Source organism: Salvia hispanica, chromosome 3 (genome assembly GCF_029641045.1).
Source record: "Salvia hispanica isolate PSC_SH4W2 chromosome 3, Shi_PSC_v1, whole genome shotgun sequence".
In the NCBI taxonomy this organism is placed as follows: Eukaryota; Viridiplantae; Streptophyta; class Magnoliopsida; order Lamiales; family Lamiaceae; genus Salvia; species Salvia hispanica.
The window spans coordinates 18,001,767-18,022,886 of NC_142694.1; the positions used below are offsets into that span (position 1 = coordinate 18,001,767).

Sequence of the window (21,120 nt, forward strand, 5' to 3'; positions counted from 1 at the left end):
GATAGGATAGTAGTGGTACCATAGCTGCAATCACCATTTAAATCTCCAATGCTCAAATAATTAGTGTTAGTGGGACTTCATTAATCATTTACCTAGGTTAACATGTAGATGAGATATTCAACTCCCGATAACACAATTTAGCTTTCTTGGATTGATAGAAATCCAGAATTTTAAGAAAATGGGTTCTCTTTTTGACGGAAATGTTTATTTTTTTTCATTGAAATATCTTTATGATATTATTTTTGGCTATTTTAATTTACGGTACTAATTTGTGGGGTATTATAATTTTTATTTCATATTTAAATGGTTATTAAATTATAGTACTCCGATGATATACAGAAGAATCCAGAATCTAATTTCTCAAAAATAGATCCAAGTAATTTCACCAAGGAACACAATCAATTAAACACCAGTAACATTAAAAATCGATCACTTATGTTATAGATTTTAAAATCATATTATGAATTTTGGCAGAACCAGGATCTTACACGAGTTTTATTTATAAAAATATTTAATGCGTTCACATTAATCCGATGCAAGTTGTCCCTTTTATTTGTTTTATTGAGGCAAGAATGTTGTTATCTAAATATGTTTGAATCATATTTGTGGAGTTATGCTATACAAAGAGGGACAATTTAGTGGAGTATTTAATTGAAATCTACACTATAGTCTAGATGCTGAATTTATGGTGGAAATCTAAAACCACGCAACTTCTAATTTTTCTATTCAACGAATTAGAAACAATAGTATATGATGCATGGTTGGTATTCGTTTAATTCCCCAACTCCAAAATATCTACTATGAATTGTTTTGATTTCGTGAGACAATGATTTGTAAGCCATAGATTTGTAAAACTATTTTATATATGGGCTATATAATGCAAGAAAGGAACCATTATTTCAAGACGGATAGATGTTCTTGTTTCATTTGATTTTAAATAAATAGGTAAGTTATTGGTGCACACCTCATCTTAAAAATTTATTCAGTAATTAATGATGTTTTTATTTCATTTTAATTTTCTAAACCAGTTTGACTCGGACCCAATTTAATTATGACATTATATACTTTCAGGAATCGGTCTAGTCGGCAAAATTAAATTCAACTAACTTGTGCCTGAAAATTTTACTTTAAAAATCACAATTTTTTTAAAATTTGTGTACAAATCAAAATTTTGTCAAACCAAGTTCACTAAGTTATTATTTATTTTTGGTCAGAAAGAAAAAAACTTCCATATTTAAAAAAAAAAAGCCATGGTCAGATAACTTAGAAAGTCCACATACATGAGCCGTTTTATCTTTTATGAAAAGGAGTTAGAAGAAAAATAAAATTTAAAATCTTGACCAAAAACTAAAACAACATAAAACTATTATCGCTGACAAAATAACATCCATCCTCCTCCTCATTTTAACAATACTATTACAATGAAACAGATTAATTTAGTTTAATTTACAAAAGTAATTAACAACATACATAATCAGAGTATTTATGAATTTATTTGCTTCACTAGGGCGTCGGCTAGCTAGCCTATTGCTGGATTGTGGAAATTAAAGTCCTTGATGATATTGTGGATGCTCTAATACTAGAAAATTTGAAATTAACGATGTCAAAAATTCCCAATCCATCTTAATAAACAATGAATCAGCATACACTATTCAACAAAACTTGTTCAATCAAGATTCGATCATATATATACACAAACTGGCACATATCTACTCTACATATAAAATTTCAAGCTTAGACATCAAGATTCAAGCTCAATGCAAATCGGAGGAGGCCACGATTTGCAGGGCGAGGAACGAGCCCGGAGCAATGATGATCTGCAAAGAGGGCAACTAAACCGGCACTTATCCAACCATTTCTCAATGCATTCACCATGGAATACATGGCCGCATTTGGGCAATTTGGTGACCGAATCTTCTCCCTCGAACTCAACTAAGCAAATCGAGCACATCTCTTCTTCATCACTCATCTCCAATTCTTCGAAAAGGGTGACCGGAAGATCCAGTTCCCAGCCATGATCACTCTCGCAGCTCCGAGGCTGATGGTGGGGATCAACCACAAAGCTGCAGAATCTGACGATTGTCTGCCAAATTTGGAATATGGAACCAAACAAGATCAAAACAAAGGTGGAGAGATGTGTTTCTCCATGTACAATCATTTTAGCTCTTTAACTATGATGGAAAGAGTGTTTGGAAATAATGGTGAGTGAGTGAGTGAGGGAAAAGAGGAGAAGGGATGTTGTTTATATATAGGGAGGAAATGGGATTGGTGTGGTGGTATAGTGTATGCATCAAGTCAACCCTTATTTCTTGGGCTGGTGTGGTATTTTATTTTTTGGTGCAAGTCAATTGAGGTTTTTTTATTTATTAAAAGATGGTTTGATTTTGAAGCAGCCAAGAGGTATAAAATCTTGTGAGGGGGTGGTGGTGGCCGGCGCCGGCCCCACATTCATGCCATCATTTTAATGTAAATAATTACAAGTATTAGAGCACCTGCACACTCCAATTAGTTTTATGCAGGTACTAATATTTTTGTTTTTCGCTTATTAATTCATTTTATTAGTACCTGAGTACGATCTGGGGAAATTGATTTCTCATACATTAGAAAGACAGTTATTTTTCGATGAATACTACTATTTTTTATTTTTGTGGAAGAAGTTTTTTCAAATCAAACAGCAAATTTAGTCTAACGAGAGTTCTGATAATATTAAAATTGATCTGATATTTATATATAGCATATAGTATATTATTTATGTGGCGCTTACGTGTTAATACCAGTCAATACTCTTCATTGAGACAAAAACAACCTCTTCTAAAGAAGATAACAATGTTGATTTACGTTTTAGTACTAAAATTGACTGTAAAAATAATTGACTTCAATTCGTGTAAAGTGTAAACACTTTTATTATGTCTCTTTCGATTCTGTTGAACTCAATTAATCTACTTTTCGTCCTTTTCTCATCTTTTCATTTTTCACTTGAAAAAGTGTTGTTGTCGTAAGAATTTGAACAAAATTAGAAATTTGAGAACGGAATGATTTTGACTCTAGGGTCCAAGTCATTGTTAAAAGTCTACACTAAGACATACGTATTGTCAACTAAATTTGTATTGACATACTAATGTCATTATATTGACATTTTTAATACAGTGCGTTGATTAGTTAAAAATCGTATTATACAAAAGGTGAAATAGTTTAAGGTGAAATAGTTAAAAATCGTATTATACAAAAGGCTTCATTTTATGTAATTCTTTGTGTGATAGATTTTGATGCCTAAGCTACCAATTATAGAGTTCAATGAATGAAGAATTTATAGTCAAAATGATTAGAGTGCATGAGAATTGACGAGGACGCGGGTATTAAGGTGATTAGTCTTATTTTGAATTTGAATTTTTTCATTTGTTGTCTCTTGTATTATTTGGTTTTGGTGTTGCTTTAATTCTGGATTATACTTTCAGTAAATAATGTTTTTATTATTAAGGAAAGGTTGTGAGCAATCCCTTCTTTAATTATCATTGTGGGTAATTATGTAACTTGAACTAAAATACGATTAATAACACCAATAATCCCTTAACATTTTCCAACCAATAAATACGAGAGAGAGAGAGGGGAATACTATAAAGTCTTTCCCTGCCCTTAATGAAGTTGACATGACTAGACTATCTTAAAAAAAATTGCTCAAGTCAAACTTTAAATAGTTCAATAAGTAAAACCGAACCTGCTTAATTCTGCAACTATAATATTTAAAGTCTTTAGAATGCAGACACATGCCCTATTAAAAATGGACTTGAATGAAAACAAAAGTTAAATTTGAAGAAAACTTAAACAACATAACAACTATTGGCGCTGACAATTAATATCGATCATATCTCAAAGAGGAGTTTACTATTCATGAATAATGGAGTATATACATTTGGTTTTTTTTAGCTTCAAAAGTCACAAGGACATTTGTGATTAAATATATTTAGCCATATATTTGTATATTTAGGTTAATTCAATAAATGATATTCCATATAATATGACTAATTTTTGACTAAACCCATCCACAGAATGGTTCAATTAGAGTATATATCCACAGTAACAAACCATCTATTTCTCTTCTATCAAGTCAACATTTTTAATTAATTTCAGCCACAACTTCATACTTCAGCAATAAGGTAACTACACTTTCAGTCCCAAAATTAGCCACATCTTATTTCTCCATTTTTCATATTATATTCTTTAAATGTCAATACGATTTAAATAACACTACAATGATAATACTTATTTTTATTTGATTAAAATTCCAACATTAAACATCAATTGTTACACACTTGATAAATAGAAGGAAAAAAATGAATATTTAGAAATAGAATGCATTAAAATTAAAAAATAAATAAATATATTTGATTTCAGCCGCGTGCTAGAACAGCCGGCAATAAAGCCACAAAAGTAGTTGCAAAGCCACAAAAGTAGTTGCAACAATAAAGCCACAAAAGTAGTTGCAAAGCCACAAAAGTAGTTGCAACGTCTGTTGTGGCTGTTTTTTGCACCGGCTAGAAATTTTGAAGGCTGCAATAAGGCTAAAAATCAAACCGCATGAGGACGGCAGATTTTGGGGCCTTATTGTGAATGCCATTAAGACCCATTGTGAGAGAAGTTAAATAATTTTCAATTATTAGATCACAAAAATCTCAAGAATATACAATTCAATATTCTTATGATCGGGCATACAAGTGTATTATACCACATTATATAAATAGATAATAATATAAAAATTGTTAGGATTGACAATTTTTAACTTACAAATACGACACGAATACACACAAAATCAATGGATTATGATAGCCTGATTATCATTATTTTAATGAATTAACCCGATAAAATTATGATAATTCCGGTTTGAGTTTTTGAGTTCGTATTATCAATCCTTTGATGGTGGTATGTATATCAAGTCAACTGCCATTTCCTGGGCTTGTGCAATAATATGCTAACGGTTTTCTAAATTTAGTTAAACTTTTGACTTTTTGGAAAATTTTAAGGGCCTGTATAAATTAAAAAAAAGAAGAAAGAGTTTTGATAAGTAAAAATGGTACTCCATATTATAAAAAAAAGGGTTTGATTATGATGCAATCAAGGGCATAAAATCTTGTGGCCGGCGCCGTCCCCACATTCACGCCTGTTATCCCTCTTTTTTCAAATATAATATTTAGAATTATTAAAACACCTGACATTCCTTGTGGTTTATTACTGAATTAATATACACATCAACCGCATAAACCGAAAGTTGGATAAAATAAAACTATAATACTAATTTCCACATCTCACACTCTTATTTTCTTAATCTTTTAACAATTGACCCTGCACGATCTGGTGAAATTTATGATTTATTCTATATTACAAATTCAGTTTTTAATTTTTTGTCAACTGAAATTAATTTGATTATGCTCTGAGATTAATTAAAGATGGTTGAGCTTTGATTGTCATACTTGCATGTGTTGAAACTTTAAAGTGTTTTTAAAGTTAGTCAATAATTTACTATCATCTAACCACCTATTCATATGTTTTTCCCTCTTGGCTCTCGTTAATTGTTATTTGGATACACACAATGGTTTATGCTTTTTAGTTATTTAAATTTAATTCCTAATAGCTATATGGGAGAGAGAACTCGGATTAAAATTGACCAAGAGCAAGCAGTAACAAAAAGATCACCATATGCAAAAATATGATTTTGAAGTTTTTCGTCTACATATGTCGTTGAAACTTTAATCAAGATCATCTCATGGATTTATTAGAGATGCATTATGAGGTGAAGAATATACAAATTATTTTATTTACTCTAATTCCAAAAATTCGGAAAATAAAATTAGTACTACTCCCTCCGTCCCACAAAAGATGTCACATTTGTGGAACGACATGAGATTTTAGGAGGTTTTGTTTTGTGTGTTAAATATAGAGAGAAAATATAATTTTTATATTCATATGAGAGAGAATTTTTATCAAAAAGATAAATATGACATCTTTTGTGAGACAAACTAAAAAGGAAAGTGTGACATCTTTTGTAGGACGGAGGGAGTACTATATTGAGAGAAATTGATTTTGTTAGAATAGTGCCTAAAGGTAATCAGAAATGAATAAATTTCATAAATCTATATATAAATAATCGCGTGGGCCGAAATTGATCGCAGTCATAATTGATCAAAAGGCCCAATGGATTAGCTAAAGGCTCAATGGGTGGTCACAGGTTTAGGATTTACTAATTTTTATCTTTTACAAAATAGTACTAGGATATAGTACAATTTGTATTTTTATGAAAAATGTATAGCGTGTGTGGAGCTCTATTCCAAGTTTTATACACTTGAACAATTTCTCTACTACACAATAATTGAATGCATTAATTTTGTTTTGTCGATATTTTAATGCTATTTGGTACTCCACTTTATGAAATATACTATATCTCTCGTCCTTAAAAAATCCTCCCTCCGTCTAGCATTAGGAGTCTCGGTTGACCATTTTCATCCGTCCGACATTAGGAATCCGGGTTAAACATTTCCACAAAAAATGAAATAAAAATATTATAAAATAAACCATTAAAAAGCACTAAGTAAAAAACACATCCAAAGAATAAAGCTAATAATAATGCAAATGGGTCCCACATTTCATTATTACACACTCCAATTATTACACATTCAAACATTTCTTGAAACCCGCACCCAACTCAATCAGGACTCCTAATGCCGGACGGAGGGAGTAGATTTTTATCTCTTTCTTACTTTTTTTCATTTATCTCTTACTTTATCAATTGCATATTAAAATTCGTGTCACTTACAAGATTGTCTATTTTTTTAGGATGAAAAGAGTATTATTTAAACGGCATATCAAATAATCAAATTTTTCACTCCGGAAGAGAAGTTAACTTAATCTCTTCAAATAATACAAAACTCATACTTTTAATATTTCTATAGATTGGAATGTGGAAAACTGCGATACATTGAAGTTTGAGGATCATAACATTGTAATGAAGACTGCATGTCGGCATATATAAACAAAATATTTTTTCGTAAATTTGCAAAATATGGACCATAGGGGCTCTTTCTTTTACTTTTTATTTTCTGAGTTGGCCGACTGCTGGTTGTGCATGAGATAAAGTGTTTGGGCAAAAGAGAAGAACAAAAGGAAATGAATCCAATTTTGTTAAAAGTCGTCGTTTAACTTTATTCGTGAGACAAGCAAAGCCACGTAGAGTTAATACAACGGCTTACGATTTTCTTTATTGGATACCCTTGCTTTTTCTCATGAAAAAAAAAATGGAAAATACATAGTATGATTATATTCTTTTATTTGGGATAATTTTTCTATGGATAATTAAACCCTATTTTCTCTTCTTTTCACTAAACTTCAATCCATAAACCCTAAACTTCAATCCATAACACTAACTAATATTATCATGGTATTGATGTTACAACCACTAAAATATGATGAAAATTTTCATTTTCTCTTATATATTTTGATATGTTTATACTCACTTACAAAAAGTGCTAAAGTTTAGAAACCGTTGCTACTAAAATCAAATTAGTATTGAATGAAAATAGGAGGGTCGAATCCATTCGAAATAAAAGCTCTCTTTCTCTATTTCTCTCTCTCTCCACAATACTACACTTTATAAACGAGAATTCACGAGACATCCATGAAATTTCAAGTTGGAATTCATCTTCTTCACCCAAACAACCTACTTTACATCTTTACCTTACAATATACCAAAGCCAACTCACAAATCTCTCTCCATTTTTCATAACAAGCCCTCAATAATTCCTCTCATCTTCTTAGCTTACTACACTTCTCCATCTCTGCAAATTTCAAGAAACCATTTTACCTTCCAAATCCGATTGATAAATGAAACACCACAAAATCTTCTCTTCACCATCACCCTCTCGCCCTCATGTTTCTCAACCAGTTCATGCACTTCTTGAAATCAATGCACACATTCAGAAGGAAACCAACACCTTTTGATCACAACCATTGATTCTAAAAATAAAAAAAAACTCAACCCTCCAAATTTTATACATATATAAAAATAAAAGAAGAAATGGCTGCTTCGTGTTTCAATCCGTTCCGGCTGCGAAAGAGCAAGAGCAACAAGTCTCTATCGATCCCTTCAACCTCAAGAAACCAGCTGAGAATCGAATCAGACAACATGGAGAGGAAGAGATTCGACAGCCTGGAATCGTGGTCGATGATTCTGGAGTCGGAGAATGTGGAGACGTGGGAGGCGTCCAACGAGGAACGGGAGGAGTGGACCGCGGATCTCTCCCAGTTGTTCATAGGGAACAAGTTTGCTTCTGGGGCCCACAGCAGAATCTACCGAGGAATCTACAAGCAGAGAGCTGTGGCGGTTAAGATGGTTAGGATTCCTACTCACAAGGAGGAGACTCGAGCTCTCCTCGAGCAGCAGTTCAAGAGCGAGGTTGCTCTCCTCTCCCGTCTCTACCATCCTAACATCGTGCAGGTTCGTGCCTTTTTTTTGGTAATTGTGACATTAAATTTAGATTCTGCGCTTGTATCTCAGACGTTAACCACTCTACCAGTCGCAAACACACACTAGTAGCATGTGTCATGCAATTTTGGTTTAATGATGATTGATAGGAAATTTTGATTATTTTTTTTGCTTGAAATTTCTTACATAACTATGAGTTGTGTTTGGCCTTAAATCTTGAGAGTTAACTCATTGTGGAGTACATATTAGATTTTGTACTTATGTATAGAGAAAGTGATATCATGAACATATTTGTTGCTTGAAAGTATCATCTAAATTTTGTCCTTTAATTGTGGAAAGCATAATTTGTGCAATTTTGAACAATTTTGTAGTAGTATGTAAGCTTGTATCATAATGTAGCTTTGGCAGTTGTATGATGTAACACAATAAATTTAATTTGTTAAATTTCAAGAACATCTGCATATTAAATGTAACATCTACAATTTGTGTCACTGCAGTTTATTGCAGCGTGCAAAAAGCCGCCGGTATATTGCATCATCACAGAGTACATGTCACAAGGGACTCTGAGGATGTATCTGAACAAGAAGGAACCATACTCCCTCTCAGTTGAGACGATTCTGAGATTAGCCCTCGACATATCAAGAGGGATGGATTATCTTCACTCACAGGGTGTCATACATAGAGATCTCAAGTCCAACAACTTGCTTCTGAATGATGAGATGCGCGTCAAGGTTGCTGATTTCGGGACGTCCTGTTTGGAGACGCAGTGCAGGGAGGCCAAGGGGAATATGGGGACTTATCGTTGGATGGCGCCTGAGATGATCAAGGAGAAGCCTTACACGCGCAAGGTTGATGTATATAGCTTCGGGATCGTGCTGTGGGAGCTCACTACGGCTTTGCTCCCGTTCCAGGGGATGACGCCCGTGCAGGCTGCCTTTGCTGTGGCTGAGAAGGTTGGATACTTATTTCATGCTAAGTGTGTGTGTGTGTGTGTTTTACTTGAAATTTTCATTCTAGCTAGCCATTGCTTCTTGAATAGTGGAGTGAGTATATGCATTTTTATTCCTCACAAGGCTAAGACATGATTCCTAAGTAGAAAAATTGCAACTATATAAAGCGGGGGGCATTTTGGGAAATGGAGATATGAAAGAAACTAGGAACCTCTAGCCTTAAGCCCTATAAGCTATTCGAGACATGCGTTCAGTGTATAGGCAAATGCAGTTACTTTATACGTTTAGTGCAAGAGTTTGTAAATTTTATGAGAAATTAGATTTGCTTAAAAAATCGGAATTCAATTTCTCACAAAATTTACAAACTCTTGCACTGAACCTATAAAGTAACTACATTGAACGTATAAGCAATCAACGATATGTGTGTTGAGTGTAGAGGTTAATACAATTGTTTTATAGGTTCAATCAAGAATTCATAATTCGACATGTGTCTGAACCGTATAAGGTTATCAATGATCATATGCATTCATTTGAAAAATCAGAACAACTGAGTGTTTGCGCATTTGGAAAGGAAATTCTTAGTTAATGTGCAAAATGTGACTAATCCATGAATGTTACAGAACGAGAGGCCGCCGTTGGCAGCAAGCTGCCAGCCAGCAATTGCGCACCTAATAAAACGATGTTGGGCCGTCAACCCCTCCAAGCGGCCAGATTTTAGTGAGATAGTGTGCGCGTTGGAGAAGTACGACGAATGTGTGAAAGAGGGGCTTCCTCTGACTCTTCACTCGGGGTTAGTGAGCAAAAATGCGATTATCGAACGCTTGAAAGGATGTGTATCCATGAACTCATCATCCGTACCTGTACATGCCTGAGCCTGACTTCTTATGCTATTAAATTGTTTGTATTCAAAGTTGGTGTTGTGATCATAGATTTGTTATTTCTGATATGTATATAGCTACTATAGCACTTACCTCACCTCATCTGTTTTAACTTAAGAGCTTGTGGCATGAATAATTTCATGTTACAGTACTAATTAATTAGTCATCTACCTAGTTTGTTACTAATCTTAACAAGAATAAATAGATTTCTTGACCATAAAATAATACAAATCATTTATAGATTCGAGATGTGGAGATGTGGTATGTTGTTACCATTACATAGTCCCAAATCAAATCTAAACAACTGCTCCCAGAAAATGCTGATTCGAGTAAAAAATTTGATTCCATCTGTCACGAGATGAAATCGTACAAATACAATCACTTCAACAAAGAAGCAAACTAAACCTAAAATTACAACATTTAGTGACCTTCAAATCTACTTTCTTAGGCATAAGAAACGCAGCAAACACTGTACTCAACAGGCTTAGATTGCTCATCTGCTTCTAACCTTTGGCTTTTGCATAAATAAACCAGGGTCTCAATAAATGAAGAGCTGGCTCGCTCTACTAATCTCTGTTTTGATCGTTGGACTCATTTTCACCATCATGAGCATTCAACCCCAGACTCAAATCCAAGGTGCTTTCGTTCAAATCTTGCCGTTCCTCACGACTGCTCTCTGAAGCCTGATACAGTGCATATCGATAGTTTAGATGCCAAGCATAGACGACGCTAGCAGCTGTTAATACTGAGACTGATCATATATATTCTAGTAATATCTTGGATATGTACCAAATAGCTAAACTTTAGGCATAGCAAAATAAAGAATCCACAATCGCTCGAACGGAAACAGTTTGAGAAGATGGAGCTGCCAATTTCCTCATGGGTGTGTTTCTCTTTGATGGTAAAGGGCAGAAAACATAGACTTTGACCAAATTTTTTTTTACTATTTTCACATGTTAGTGGGATGGATAATATTATCAACCGGTATTAATGTGATAATAATTTCCCCTTTATCACATGTTTTCCACCCTACAGACCATGGAAAAATAAAAAAAGGCTGGAGCCACTAAAGAGTGGAGTAATAAATATTTTTCACATTTTTTCTTATCCCTTATTTTCCTATGATAAATTTACAACCATAGTAAAAGCACTCAAAAGGTAGAAAAAACTGCTTTATAGTTTTTTCAGAAAAAATATCCTCAATTGTGAAAACCAAGCAATATTGGACTTGTCCACAAACATAAAGAGCGCAGGTTTTGATACAGAGATCCAAGAAGGATAGCACAGACTAAATGAACAACAAGAGAAAAAGACGAGAAAAAAGATGCAATGCTCACCTGGTTTTCATCCATCGGTGTATCATTCATGTCAGGTTTTTCATCACCTCTGGACGTTGTCTCTATTGCATCTGAGTTACCGTCATCTGGCTTATTTTCATCCTCCATCTGCTCCGAGGATTCAACTTTTTGTTCTTCAAGCACAACAATCTGTCCAGTTAACAAAATCAGTAAATGTAATTTACAGGAGCTATAAGTAACCATGCAGAAGGTCAGTTGGCATTAAAAGTAGAATGCTTTTGAACAATCCATTAACAATGCTGGAGAAACAAATAAAAGAAGGCGTAAACACTGAAAGATATTTACTTTTTCACTTTCAACAACAAAACAATAAGTACATTGAAACAAACTAGCAATGAAGCAAGTGTTCATCCATACCGACATACAGCTCATTCATACTGCGAACGTATAGAGAGTATATAAGCCACTAAGAAAGTCATATTGACTTCAAAACAATAAACTTCATCTACAGGGCTTTAGATAAGTTTCTCATCATTATTATCAGCATTAGTTTACTCATAACACTCGTTTTCCTCAACAGACCACAGTAATAAAACCCAAGAACCTATAAGGCAATCTGAAGTTTATATTCTGACTTCAAAACCATAAACAACGTCATGTATATGGTTTTAGGCTCGCAACAAGAAACTGGTCAAAAATGAGTTTCTCATCATTATTATCAATAAGATTTTCCACCCAAACACTTGTTTGCCTCAACAGACCACAGTAATAAAAGCAACGAATCTAACGCAAACAAGTTCGTTCTAAAACCAATCTTCGTGAATCTCTTCATGCCTAAGAAGGGTCACATGTAGTAAGCATTTGGAATCACTCCAAGTAAGTGTTTCACCCAAAATTAGTTTGGGACATATGTGATGAAATCAGATCCACCATTAAGTGAAACAGTCACATAACCTCATCGCATTTATTATTTATGAATCCCATATCCATCTTCCAATTCTTCCAAACCTATGCATACAACAAACATACAACCCAGAGGGCAATAAAATCAAAACTTCCAAAAATCCAGTCTACAACTTTTGACTGATCCCCAATTACGGCAATTATTTACCAAAAAAAACCCTAGACCGCCAAAAAAACTCAAAATCACACCAATCGAATCCGATATTCCGTAATTCAGATGCAACAAATCACAGCACACATCCTACCTAAATTAAAAACATAAGCAATTAAAAACGATTCAATCAAACCGAATTGGGACAAAATCAAATAACTAAAAAATTTACCGGAATATACTTGAATCGTTTCTTCGGAGGCTCCTCCACCGCAGCATCGTCGCCCTTACTCGAATTTTTAGGTTCAGCATTACCATTATCGGCGCCGTTGCTATCATTGTTGCTACCGTCTTTCAATTGGCTGGAAGCGATGGGCGTCCACTTGTAAAACTGCACGTGGGACGAGCCGTTGCTTCCATTGGCAGTTCCATTAGACGCCGTGTGATGGTGGCTGTTGGAATTGGGCGGCGCGTGAACCCACTTCTTTTCCCACTTGCGAACCGGGCCTGTAAAGACGGCAGCGGGACCGCCGTAACGGGTGGAAGATCGGCCGAACCTGGCCCCTACGCCCTCCATTTTAGAGATGATCTGGCGGCGGCGGCGGCGGCGGCGGCTTTGTGATTACTAGATTTGGAAAGGGAGCGGAAGTAACTGTAAAACGTCGTTTGTCAATAATTCGATTTACGAAGCCTTCAATTTTCCCAATTTTAATAGTCTTCAATATTTTCCTTCTTGTTTTTTTTGGAAACAGTAATATGTCATTCTTAATTCCTTATATAAATATTTTACTCGAACGTTTATTCTAGTTAATTCTCTTAATTGGTAGTAGTATTCTTTTTATAATGATTTTTATGAGAAAACTTAACTATTTTATTTTCAAATTTTAGTTAATTCTCTTAATTGGTACTAGTATTCTTTTAATAATGATTTTTATGAGAAAACTTAACTATTTTATTTTCAATTAATCAATCCTATATTTAATATTAATGGGATATATTGGCCTTTAAACTGTTTTTAAAATCAAATTTGGTAGTAGTGTATAATCTACAAATTTAAAACTTGGTCTTTAAAATTAACAACTTAATGGTTTGTGGCAATTGGTTGATCTATGTGTATATGCTGGACTTTGATTAAAACTTCATTTAAATGCTTTGAATATAAAATTTGAAAAAATAAATAAAAACAATGCAGCACCTGTCACGCCCGTATTTTCTAAGGATAGAAAACACGGTTGATCGCGACTAGGGGATGATTAAAGAAGCGGGGAAGAAAGGGGGAAATACACATCTTTGACCAAAATATTTAAATAATTGAAATAACTTAGAAAACAACATAGTATCATTTCAACAAAGTACCAATTCTAAGAAATAAAGACTAGAAAGTAGACAATTTTGAAAAGAGTTAGGTTCTCAATACTAAAACAATTTTAAAGAAAAGCACCTAGCGGAAGCGTTCAAGACACGGAAAATGCCGAGTATGAAGACACGACATATCCAACAATATTAAGCCAAACATAAATAATCCATGAATTCTACTCAACATCCTCCACGCCCGTCGTCGCTCAATCTGCACATTAAGAAAAACAAATATGCAGAGCTGAGTACTTGATACACTCAGTGGACACATGCCAAAATCAGTTTGTCAAGCCATACCGAGTGATATTGGGGTTTTAAATGAAAAGAACCCAAGTCACTAAAAACATTTTCACATAAATTTCGGTTGCAACCATTTTCCATCCACATCACCATCACCATATCTGAACATACATGACAAGGAACGTGGCCACGAACCAAGTCACTAGACCGGCCAACTCCAAAGAGATAGCGCACGATCTACTGGGTGTACACTAGTCCGAGCAGGGTTTGCGGCCCTACTGGGACCCGAATTCGATTAAACATACATGGCATAGCCCCTTCAGATAGGTTCATTCAAACACAAAACATGGCAAGACAAACAATTTTCACCTCCTTTCACATAAAAATAGTATTTAGGACATAGTCCTTATTTAAAACGAAAGCCCACCTCAAAAGCTTAGCTCCTCCACAAACTTCCTGTCCCAACCTCAACAACGTGCAAAATTTCACCCTTTTCGTAATAACATGATATGCAAAAATCAGGCTTTGCAAAAAAGTAAATTAATTTAAAACAATGCATGCATCCTATGTGCGTGTGCTCAAATTATCCTTCATTCTCTCATAGAGAAAATATATATACATATATATAAAGTCCTCATATTTTTTTATTAAATTCTTCGCCAAGTAAACTGTCCAAAACAATTTCTGTCTACTGCTCAACCATACAATTAAACTGAAGTAGTCCACTGCAAAAAAAATTATTTAGTCTAACAACAAAAGTAATAAACTAAATAAAGTGAATTAATATCCATAGATTCTCACATCACTACACGTATTTACTCCCCTTCCAACACTAACTCTTTTTTTTTCACAAAATTAGTCTAAGATAAGAATATCAATCAAAAACTGAGGGATACTCCCACATCACACGTCTACCTTATAGGAATCAATTCTTCTCTTCTGGTTCTCAAAGAACAAAACAATACAGTATTCCCTATTTATTTAATTATTACTCCAGCCACCTACACGTCTCTCTCTCTCTCAAATTTTATCGCAAAACAACAACTTCCTCTCTGTCAAAAATTCACCAAAACAGAAGAAACAGAGTTCCCACCTCTTCTTCCTCTCCTTCAATCTCACTCTCTCTTTCTCTCTGTCATCTTCTACGATTCACCAAGACAGAAAAGATCCCAACTCTCCTATCTCCTTCTTCACTCCCTCGCAACAAGGAACCACAAACGAACATCTCTCCTTTCCCCGTCTTCGGTCACTGTCGCAGCGCCGCTACTCCCAACGCTAAGTCCCTCTCCCCTTTTCCTAAATCTAAAAATTTTATTATTTGTAATTGTTTGATTTCAGTTATTAATGGGCCGACAAAATTTGCAGAACTAAGATTGGAAGAGAAATCAAGAGAACAAGTTTAAAGTTTGCAACTTTATCAAGAACGAATCATTCAAAATTTCCAGAAATTCAACAAGAAGTCTTAAGTTCGTTTTTGTGAACTACTATGATTATGTGAACAATGTCATGGAATTGAATGCAGAGACTTTCAGAAATTATGTATATACCTTCCGGAAGAGGCAAAACTTGCAGAAGAGAAAGTATTGAAAAATCACAACTCTCTTGGTTTCTCCTTCAAACTGTGATGTCGAGAATTTGTGTTATGGAATCAAAAGTATGGAGATTTTTTTTGTATTCATGGAATGGAGGAGAATTTACCTTTGTGGAAGAGATGAAACTGCGTTGGGACTCTTAGATTTTAAATGTGGATTTTATGGAATGGAGTTGCAGAATATATGTAGCCTAAGTTGATGGAGTTTTAGTTGGAGATTTATTAGGGAGTTGAGATGTGGCCATGTGGTGGAAACCGTGTGGTGATGGGGTTGGGGGAAAATATATTGACCAGGTAATTGACTACAGATTAGGTTAAGAAATTGATTTTTGGGCTTCTCAAAATTAGTCCCAAACTAAAAGAAATAAAAAGGCTAGAACAAGACAGATAAAAGTAATAGGCCCAAATATTTGATTTAGAATATTTGTGGTGTTTTTATTTTAGTACTTTGGTGTTATTCCAAGTACTTGTAAACAGACGTCCAATTTTCCCATCGATGAATCTCACGTCAATCTCATCGACTACTTTCACCACACGATTAACCAACAACAATTCACACATTAACTATTTCCAATCGCAACCAATCAAAACAAATACGGTATTTTACTCGAGGTCTATCACTCGTTCGTTCATAAAACAAAAATCTTAACATAAAAAGGTAATAATAAAAGCGGGTATTACTCTGCCTGCCGTTTTCCATTTTTGGTATTGAACATCAATTGGTGCCAATTGTGCCTCTTGTCGTCCTAGTTCCTTCCTTGATCTCTGTCTGTCTCATCTACAACATCACACATCCCTTCAACCCTTCAATAATACTCCCTCCGTCCCGAATAATTCGGGTCACTTTGACCGGACACGAGTTTTAAAAATTATAGTGAAAAGTGGGTTGAAAAAGTTAGTAGAATGTGGGTCCTACCTTTATATATTATTTTTATAATAAAATGTGAGTAGGAATGAGTTAGTGGAATATGAGGTACATTACCAAAAATGGTAAAAGTGAAATGAGACAAATTATATAGGACAGACCGAAATGGAAAACTGGGACGAATTATCTGGGACGGAGGAAGTATTAAACATTAGGGGTAACTGCTTTTAAAGTCACCAACTTTCCATGAATTTCGGTTTTTCCCACAAACTTTAAAAAGTTCGTGTAATGTCACAAACTTTATTGTCGGTTGCCATTTTCCCATGTCAGGTTTTCCGGTCTGATACAAACGGTTCGTTTCCTATTAAGACAATGTCTAAATTCTTTTTTCTTACTATCGTTATCTTCATCTTTGAAATAGCTTCGTTGGGTACCTTGTACACCTCAATCGGAACTCGGATGAAGAAGTTATGGCCATTTGATGAAGGTTGCGACCTTTGTGCGACCTTGTACCATCATAATGGCCATAACTTCTTCATCTGAGTTCCGATTGAGGCGTATAAGGTATCCACACGAAGCTATTTCAAAGACGAAGATAATGATAGTAAGATAAAAGAATTTGGACATTGTCTTAATAGGAAACGGACAGTTTGAATCAGACCGGAAAACCTGACATGGGAAAATAGCAACCGACAATAAAGTTCGTGACATTACACGAACTTTTTAAAGTTCGTGGGAAAAACCGGAATTCATGGAAAGTTGATGACTTTAAAAGCAGTTACCCCTAAACATTACATATAAATATACTAGTATAAAAGTATTTATCATCACAACTAAAATCAATAATATAATTTATTGTCGATTCATCTATTTATTAATCTGATTTTTTTAATTATGTTTACTTGATAGAGATTAGCTACCCCTTAGCCTAATATTGATCGAGTGTGATCAATTGATTAGCTATTTAAGTTTTTTAAAATCAATTATTTTAAATTGAGATATTGGTCTCTAATATCATGAAACTTTTCAAGAATTGAGTTTTTCCCAGGAACTCTAAAATTGACAAATAACATAACGAACTTTATCTCGGGTTTGTTTTTTCTATGAATGAAAAAATTCTCACAAATAATTATGATACAGATTTTTTTTTTCGTAATTTCTCGACAACAATTTTGAGAGCTTCAAATTTTTCAATGTTTGAAGATAGTTTTTCTTGAAGCACACCCTCCAAAATTGTTCTTCAATCTATTAAAATAACATGAATTTTATCATTTGTGGGAAAAACAAACCCAGGATAAAATTCGTAATATTATTGCCAATTTTAAAGTTAATGGGAAAAACCCAACTTTTTGAATCCCTTTTAAATTTACTTATTTTGGGTTAAAAAGTAGAAATGAAGAAGAAAAATTAAGAAGAAGAAAAGCAAAAACTGAAGGAAACTTAAATCGCCAAGAAGATACTCAATGAAGTAGTGTAGTATTTAATTGGATATAGTCAATGGACAATTTTACTTATTAGATCAAACGAAATATAAACAAGATCAATGTAATTGTTCACCATCCTCGAAGTTCAAATTCTCTTGTCTTTGATCCCCGTTAAACTTCACCAGACTTCCGAAAACATCTCTCCGACATCCAAAATCCCACTCCGACCCGCCTCAGCCACCGGAGAAGCAGCCGAATAATATTCCCAGCCAGCAACACCACCATCACACCACTCCAAACACTAATCCCGGTCTTGATCACTTGGCTGAGCGACCGCCGGTCAAATCCAGGAGTCACCACCATGATCGAAGCCCCATACGTCACTCCCACGGCCGTCACCGACACCCACATGATCGCCATCAGGGCCCACATGAAGAACCTGTACTTGAACGGCAGGCCACTGATCAACAACAGGATGGTGCTCAGTGACGTCACGAATGCCACTGTGTTGGAGCGTATGAAGTTCTTGTATATCTTGGGGTTGTTGTAGGCCATCACGGCCTCGCCCGCCCTGTGAGGCGGCGTGTCGTCCTGCCACACGCCGCCTGCGGGGCTGACAGCGGCCTGGAAGGCCATGGTGGCGATCAGGATCGCCACCACCATTATGGAGTCGCGCTTCTTGGTTAGCCACTCCACTGGTGGGGATTGGGAGGATTGGTTGGTGGATCGTGATTTGAGGATTTCCTTGATTTTTTGGATTGTTTTTTCTGATCCTGACTTGGAAATGCTCTGTTTTAGGATTTTGAGCGGCGTTTGCCCTTTCGAATTCTTTGATTTCTTGTTGATTATAGTGTTCTCCACTAAGTACTGAATCATCTGTCATTTAGAATGTAAGATATGCAAAATAGACAGTGAAGCACATATTATTATTGGTGTAATGATATTTTTATATGGTGAAAAGCTTTTTAAAAATAAATATAAACTAATTACATGGGACTAAAAGAATAGCAAAAATGAACTATATTTTGGAGACAGATATAATATCCATAGGATATACTAGCATATTAATCCTAGTACACGTGGTACAAAATGAAATTATCTACTTCCTTCGTCCCACTATAAGTGAATAGTTTCTTTCCGAACGTTGTTTTACAAAAGTATGTGATTTGAAAATGGAAATAACTGAAAAGAGGCAGACGGACGAAAGGTGAAAAATTTAGGGACGATTGAAAATAGAAATAAGTGACAATTTTCAGGGACAGATGAAGTACACAGTGTAGCCACAAGATAATAACAACTCAACAATAAAGAATCAATACAAGAAATAAAGAATCAATACAAGAAAAAAACCCGTTAAAGACATCTTTTAATACAATTAAAGATGTTAATTTGTGTTTCTAAATATGTCACCAACGCTTCAAAAAGCGTCGTAATTATTGTTCGTGTCCCAACTAAAATTAGAGGGCGCAAATGGAAACGTCGTAAAAATAAAAGATTAAGTTAATTTATTTTTAATTCAAGAACTCTTTCTTTTGCGTCCTAAATTGGTGTTATTTTAAAAAAAAATTAACGCAAATAATTGCGTCAATTTTTATGTCTTATAAGTTTTTTGTGGTGTATCATCATATCCCGAGCAAGATGCCCTCTATAGAAAACCAAATACATCTTGCAAAGAAAACCAAGCACACGCGGAGACTTAAACTGAAAATTATTAATCATTTGGCTCGGTGACTCTATCTACCTATGTGTCTATGCCCAATCAATGCAAAAGACTTGGTCTTAAAATTAAATACCTCAACTTGTCTGAATCTAACAGCCAAATGCAAGACTGTGTCTCCAGCATCATCCTCTTCACACACAAACTCACCCAACTTGTCCACCAAAACCCTCAACGCCCCAAGCTGACGATGTTTCACGCACAGATGCAGCACCGTCTCCCCGCGATCCAGCTTCTCCATAGCAGCAAAACCATCCTCCTCAACAAGCCTCTCCACGACATCGACACGGCCATTCATGGCTGCCACGTGGATAGGGTTCATGCCGCGGCAGTCACGTGACCAGCACATGTTTGGGGCCTGTGCTAGCAATATCGAGGCAATTTCTACGTACCCTTTCGCTGCTGCTATGTGAAGAGGCGACGATTTTTGGGAGTCTAATTCCTCAGCTAGCTCGGGGCTTTTGTCCATGATTTGTTGCACGATGTTGAGATTTCTTTCGTATGTTGCTATGTGTAGAGGAGATTTGTGAGTGCTTGAAAATGAGATTTTGTTGAGAAGGAATGGATTTTTTTGGAGGAGTTTTTGAAATAGTGATGCATTGCCTTCTATTGCTGCATCGTATAGCTTCTTTTCATCTGATTTAATGAGCGTTTCTTCCATTTCTTGATGACCTTTTTTTCACACACAACACACACTAGCTAGGTACAAAGTGGAATTGGAGGATATGAATTATGCTGAATTGATTTTGATGTACTACATGAAGTCTTCTCTAGATAGGTTTTAACTAGTTAGTGTGATGAAAACAACTTCTTAATTAGGGAGTATACTATTTTGCTTAGAGTCAGTCAACTTTTAGTATAAATGTAACCTGTTTTTGGTACTATACTATTAACTATTAAGTGGTCACATTGATAGGGACTTGGTAGTAACTCAGATTTTAGTTTTCTAACCAATGTAGAAAGAGATAAATTAATTTGGTAGTGTATATGCATAAATAAAACTAAAATCTCGTTGAAAAATCAAAACTAATGCATATACTCTTAAGTAGCAACTAATTGGCAAGTTGCATCCCTGTTTATAGTATCCAAGGTTATTTAATTTGTTACTCCCCCGTTCCACTATAAGTGAACAATTTCTTTTTGACCATTGCTTTGCGAAGTTAAAATATGAATATGAATCATATAAAAGAAATAAATTATTACAGCACATTAATGAATTCTATTTATATGCTTGGTAACTATAAATGCCATATATAATTTGAATGGAATACTATAAA

At 34.8% G+C, this 21,120-nt stretch overlaps 4 protein-coding genes and 1 long non-coding RNA gene across 5 annotated transcripts; 1 reads left to right on the plus strand and 4 right to left on the minus strand.

Moving 5' to 3' along the window:
- Positions 1–1,741: 1,741 nt before the first annotated feature.
- Positions 1,742–2,601, minus strand: LOC148930302 (E3 ubiquitin-protein ligase RHA1B-like). The gene is made up of 2 exons (XM_089066416.1): positions 2,566–2,601; positions 1,742–2,083 (listed from the first exon to the last, which is right to left on the minus strand). Exons 1-2 carry the CDS (start codon positions 2,599–2,601, stop codon positions 1,742–1,744), a joined length of 378 nt encoding a protein of 125 aa, XP_088922542.1.
- A 5,022-nt stretch (positions 2,602–7,623) lies between these two features.
- HT1 (Protein kinase superfamily protein) lies at positions 7,624–10,457 on the plus strand. Its single transcript, XM_048109870.2, has 3 exons — positions 7,624–8,482; positions 8,968–9,423; positions 10,041–10,457. Exons 1-3 carry the CDS (start codon positions 8,063–8,065, stop codon positions 10,290–10,292), a joined length of 1,128 nt encoding a protein of 375 aa, XP_047965827.1. The 5' UTR covers positions 7,624–8,062; the 3' UTR covers positions 10,293–10,457.
- Positions 10,458–10,515: 58 nt separating this feature from the next.
- On the minus strand, positions 10,516–13,343 carry LOC125210314 (uncharacterized). The gene is made up of 3 exons (XM_048109873.2): positions 12,883–13,343; positions 11,636–11,785; positions 10,516–10,981 (listed from the first exon to the last, which is right to left on the minus strand). The coding sequence occupies exons 1-3, from the start codon at positions 13,225–13,227 to the stop codon at positions 10,865–10,867; spliced, it is 612 nt and encodes a 203-aa protein (XP_047965830.1). The 5' UTR covers positions 13,228–13,343; the 3' UTR covers positions 10,516–10,864.
- A 596-nt stretch (positions 13,344–13,939) lies between these two features.
- On the minus strand, positions 13,940–16,093 carry LOC125210315 (uncharacterized). The gene is made up of 4 exons (XR_016136775.1): positions 15,945–16,093; positions 15,794–15,865; positions 14,674–14,736; positions 13,940–14,217 (listed from the first exon to the last, which is right to left on the minus strand). It is a non-coding gene; the product is annotated as an uncharacterized LOC125210315 (long non-coding RNA).
- Positions 16,094–18,123: 2,030 nt separating this feature from the next.
- On the minus strand, positions 18,124–20,597 carry LOC125210198 (uncharacterized). Its single transcript, XM_089067907.1, has 2 exons — positions 19,920–20,597; positions 18,124–19,002 (listed from the first exon to the last, which is right to left on the minus strand). The coding sequence occupies exons 1-2, from the start codon at positions 20,502–20,504 to the stop codon at positions 18,298–18,300; spliced, it is 1,290 nt and encodes a 429-aa protein (XP_088924033.1). The 5' UTR covers positions 20,505–20,597; the 3' UTR covers positions 18,124–18,297.
- Positions 20,598–21,120: the final 523 nt, after the last annotated feature.

What these genes read in the sequence shown, in the direction of transcription:
- LOC148930302 (XM_089066416.1), bottom strand. Translation starts at nt 2,601, where the DNA reads ATGTATGAGAAATCAATTTCCCCAGATCGTACTCAG. An exon ending in TTTCCCCAGATCGTACTCAG is followed by an intron (nt 2,084 to 2,565) that starts GTACTAATAAAA and finishes CAAATTTGGCAG; the next exon opens with ACAATCGTCAGATTCTGCAG.
- HT1 (XM_048109870.2), top strand. Translation starts at nt 8,063, where the DNA reads ATGGCTGCTTCGTGTTTCAATCCGTTCCGGCTGCGAAAGAGCAAGAGC. An exon ending in ACCATCCTAACATCGTGCAG is followed by an intron (nt 8,483 to 8,967) that starts GTTCGTGCCTTT and finishes GTGTCACTGCAG; the next exon opens with TTTATTGCAGCGTGCAAAAA. An exon ending in CCTTTGCTGTGGCTGAGAAG is followed by an intron (nt 9,424 to 10,040) that starts GTTGGATACTTA and finishes TGAATGTTACAG; the next exon opens with AACGAGAGGCCGCCGTTGGC.
- LOC125210198 (XM_089067907.1), bottom strand. Translation starts at nt 20,504, where the DNA reads ATGGAAGAAACGCTCATTAAATCAGATGAAAAGAAGCTATACGATGCA. An exon ending in TTAGATTCAGACAAGTTGAG is followed by an intron (nt 19,003 to 19,919) that starts GTATTTAATTTT and finishes TCTAAATGACAG; the next exon opens with ATGATTCAGTACTTAGTGGA.
- LOC125210314 (XM_048109873.2), bottom strand. Translation starts at nt 13,227, where the DNA reads ATGGAGGGCGTAGGGGCCAGGTTCGGCCGATCTTCCACCCGTTACGGC. An exon ending in AACGATTCAAGTATATTCCG is followed by an intron (nt 11,786 to 12,882) that starts GTAAATTTTTTA and finishes TTAACTGGACAG; the next exon opens with ATTGTTGTGCTTGAAGAACA. An exon ending in CACCGATGGATGAAAACCAG is followed by an intron (nt 10,982 to 11,635) that starts GTGAGCATTGCA and finishes GCACTGTATCAG; the next exon opens with GCTTCAGAGAGCAGTCGTGA.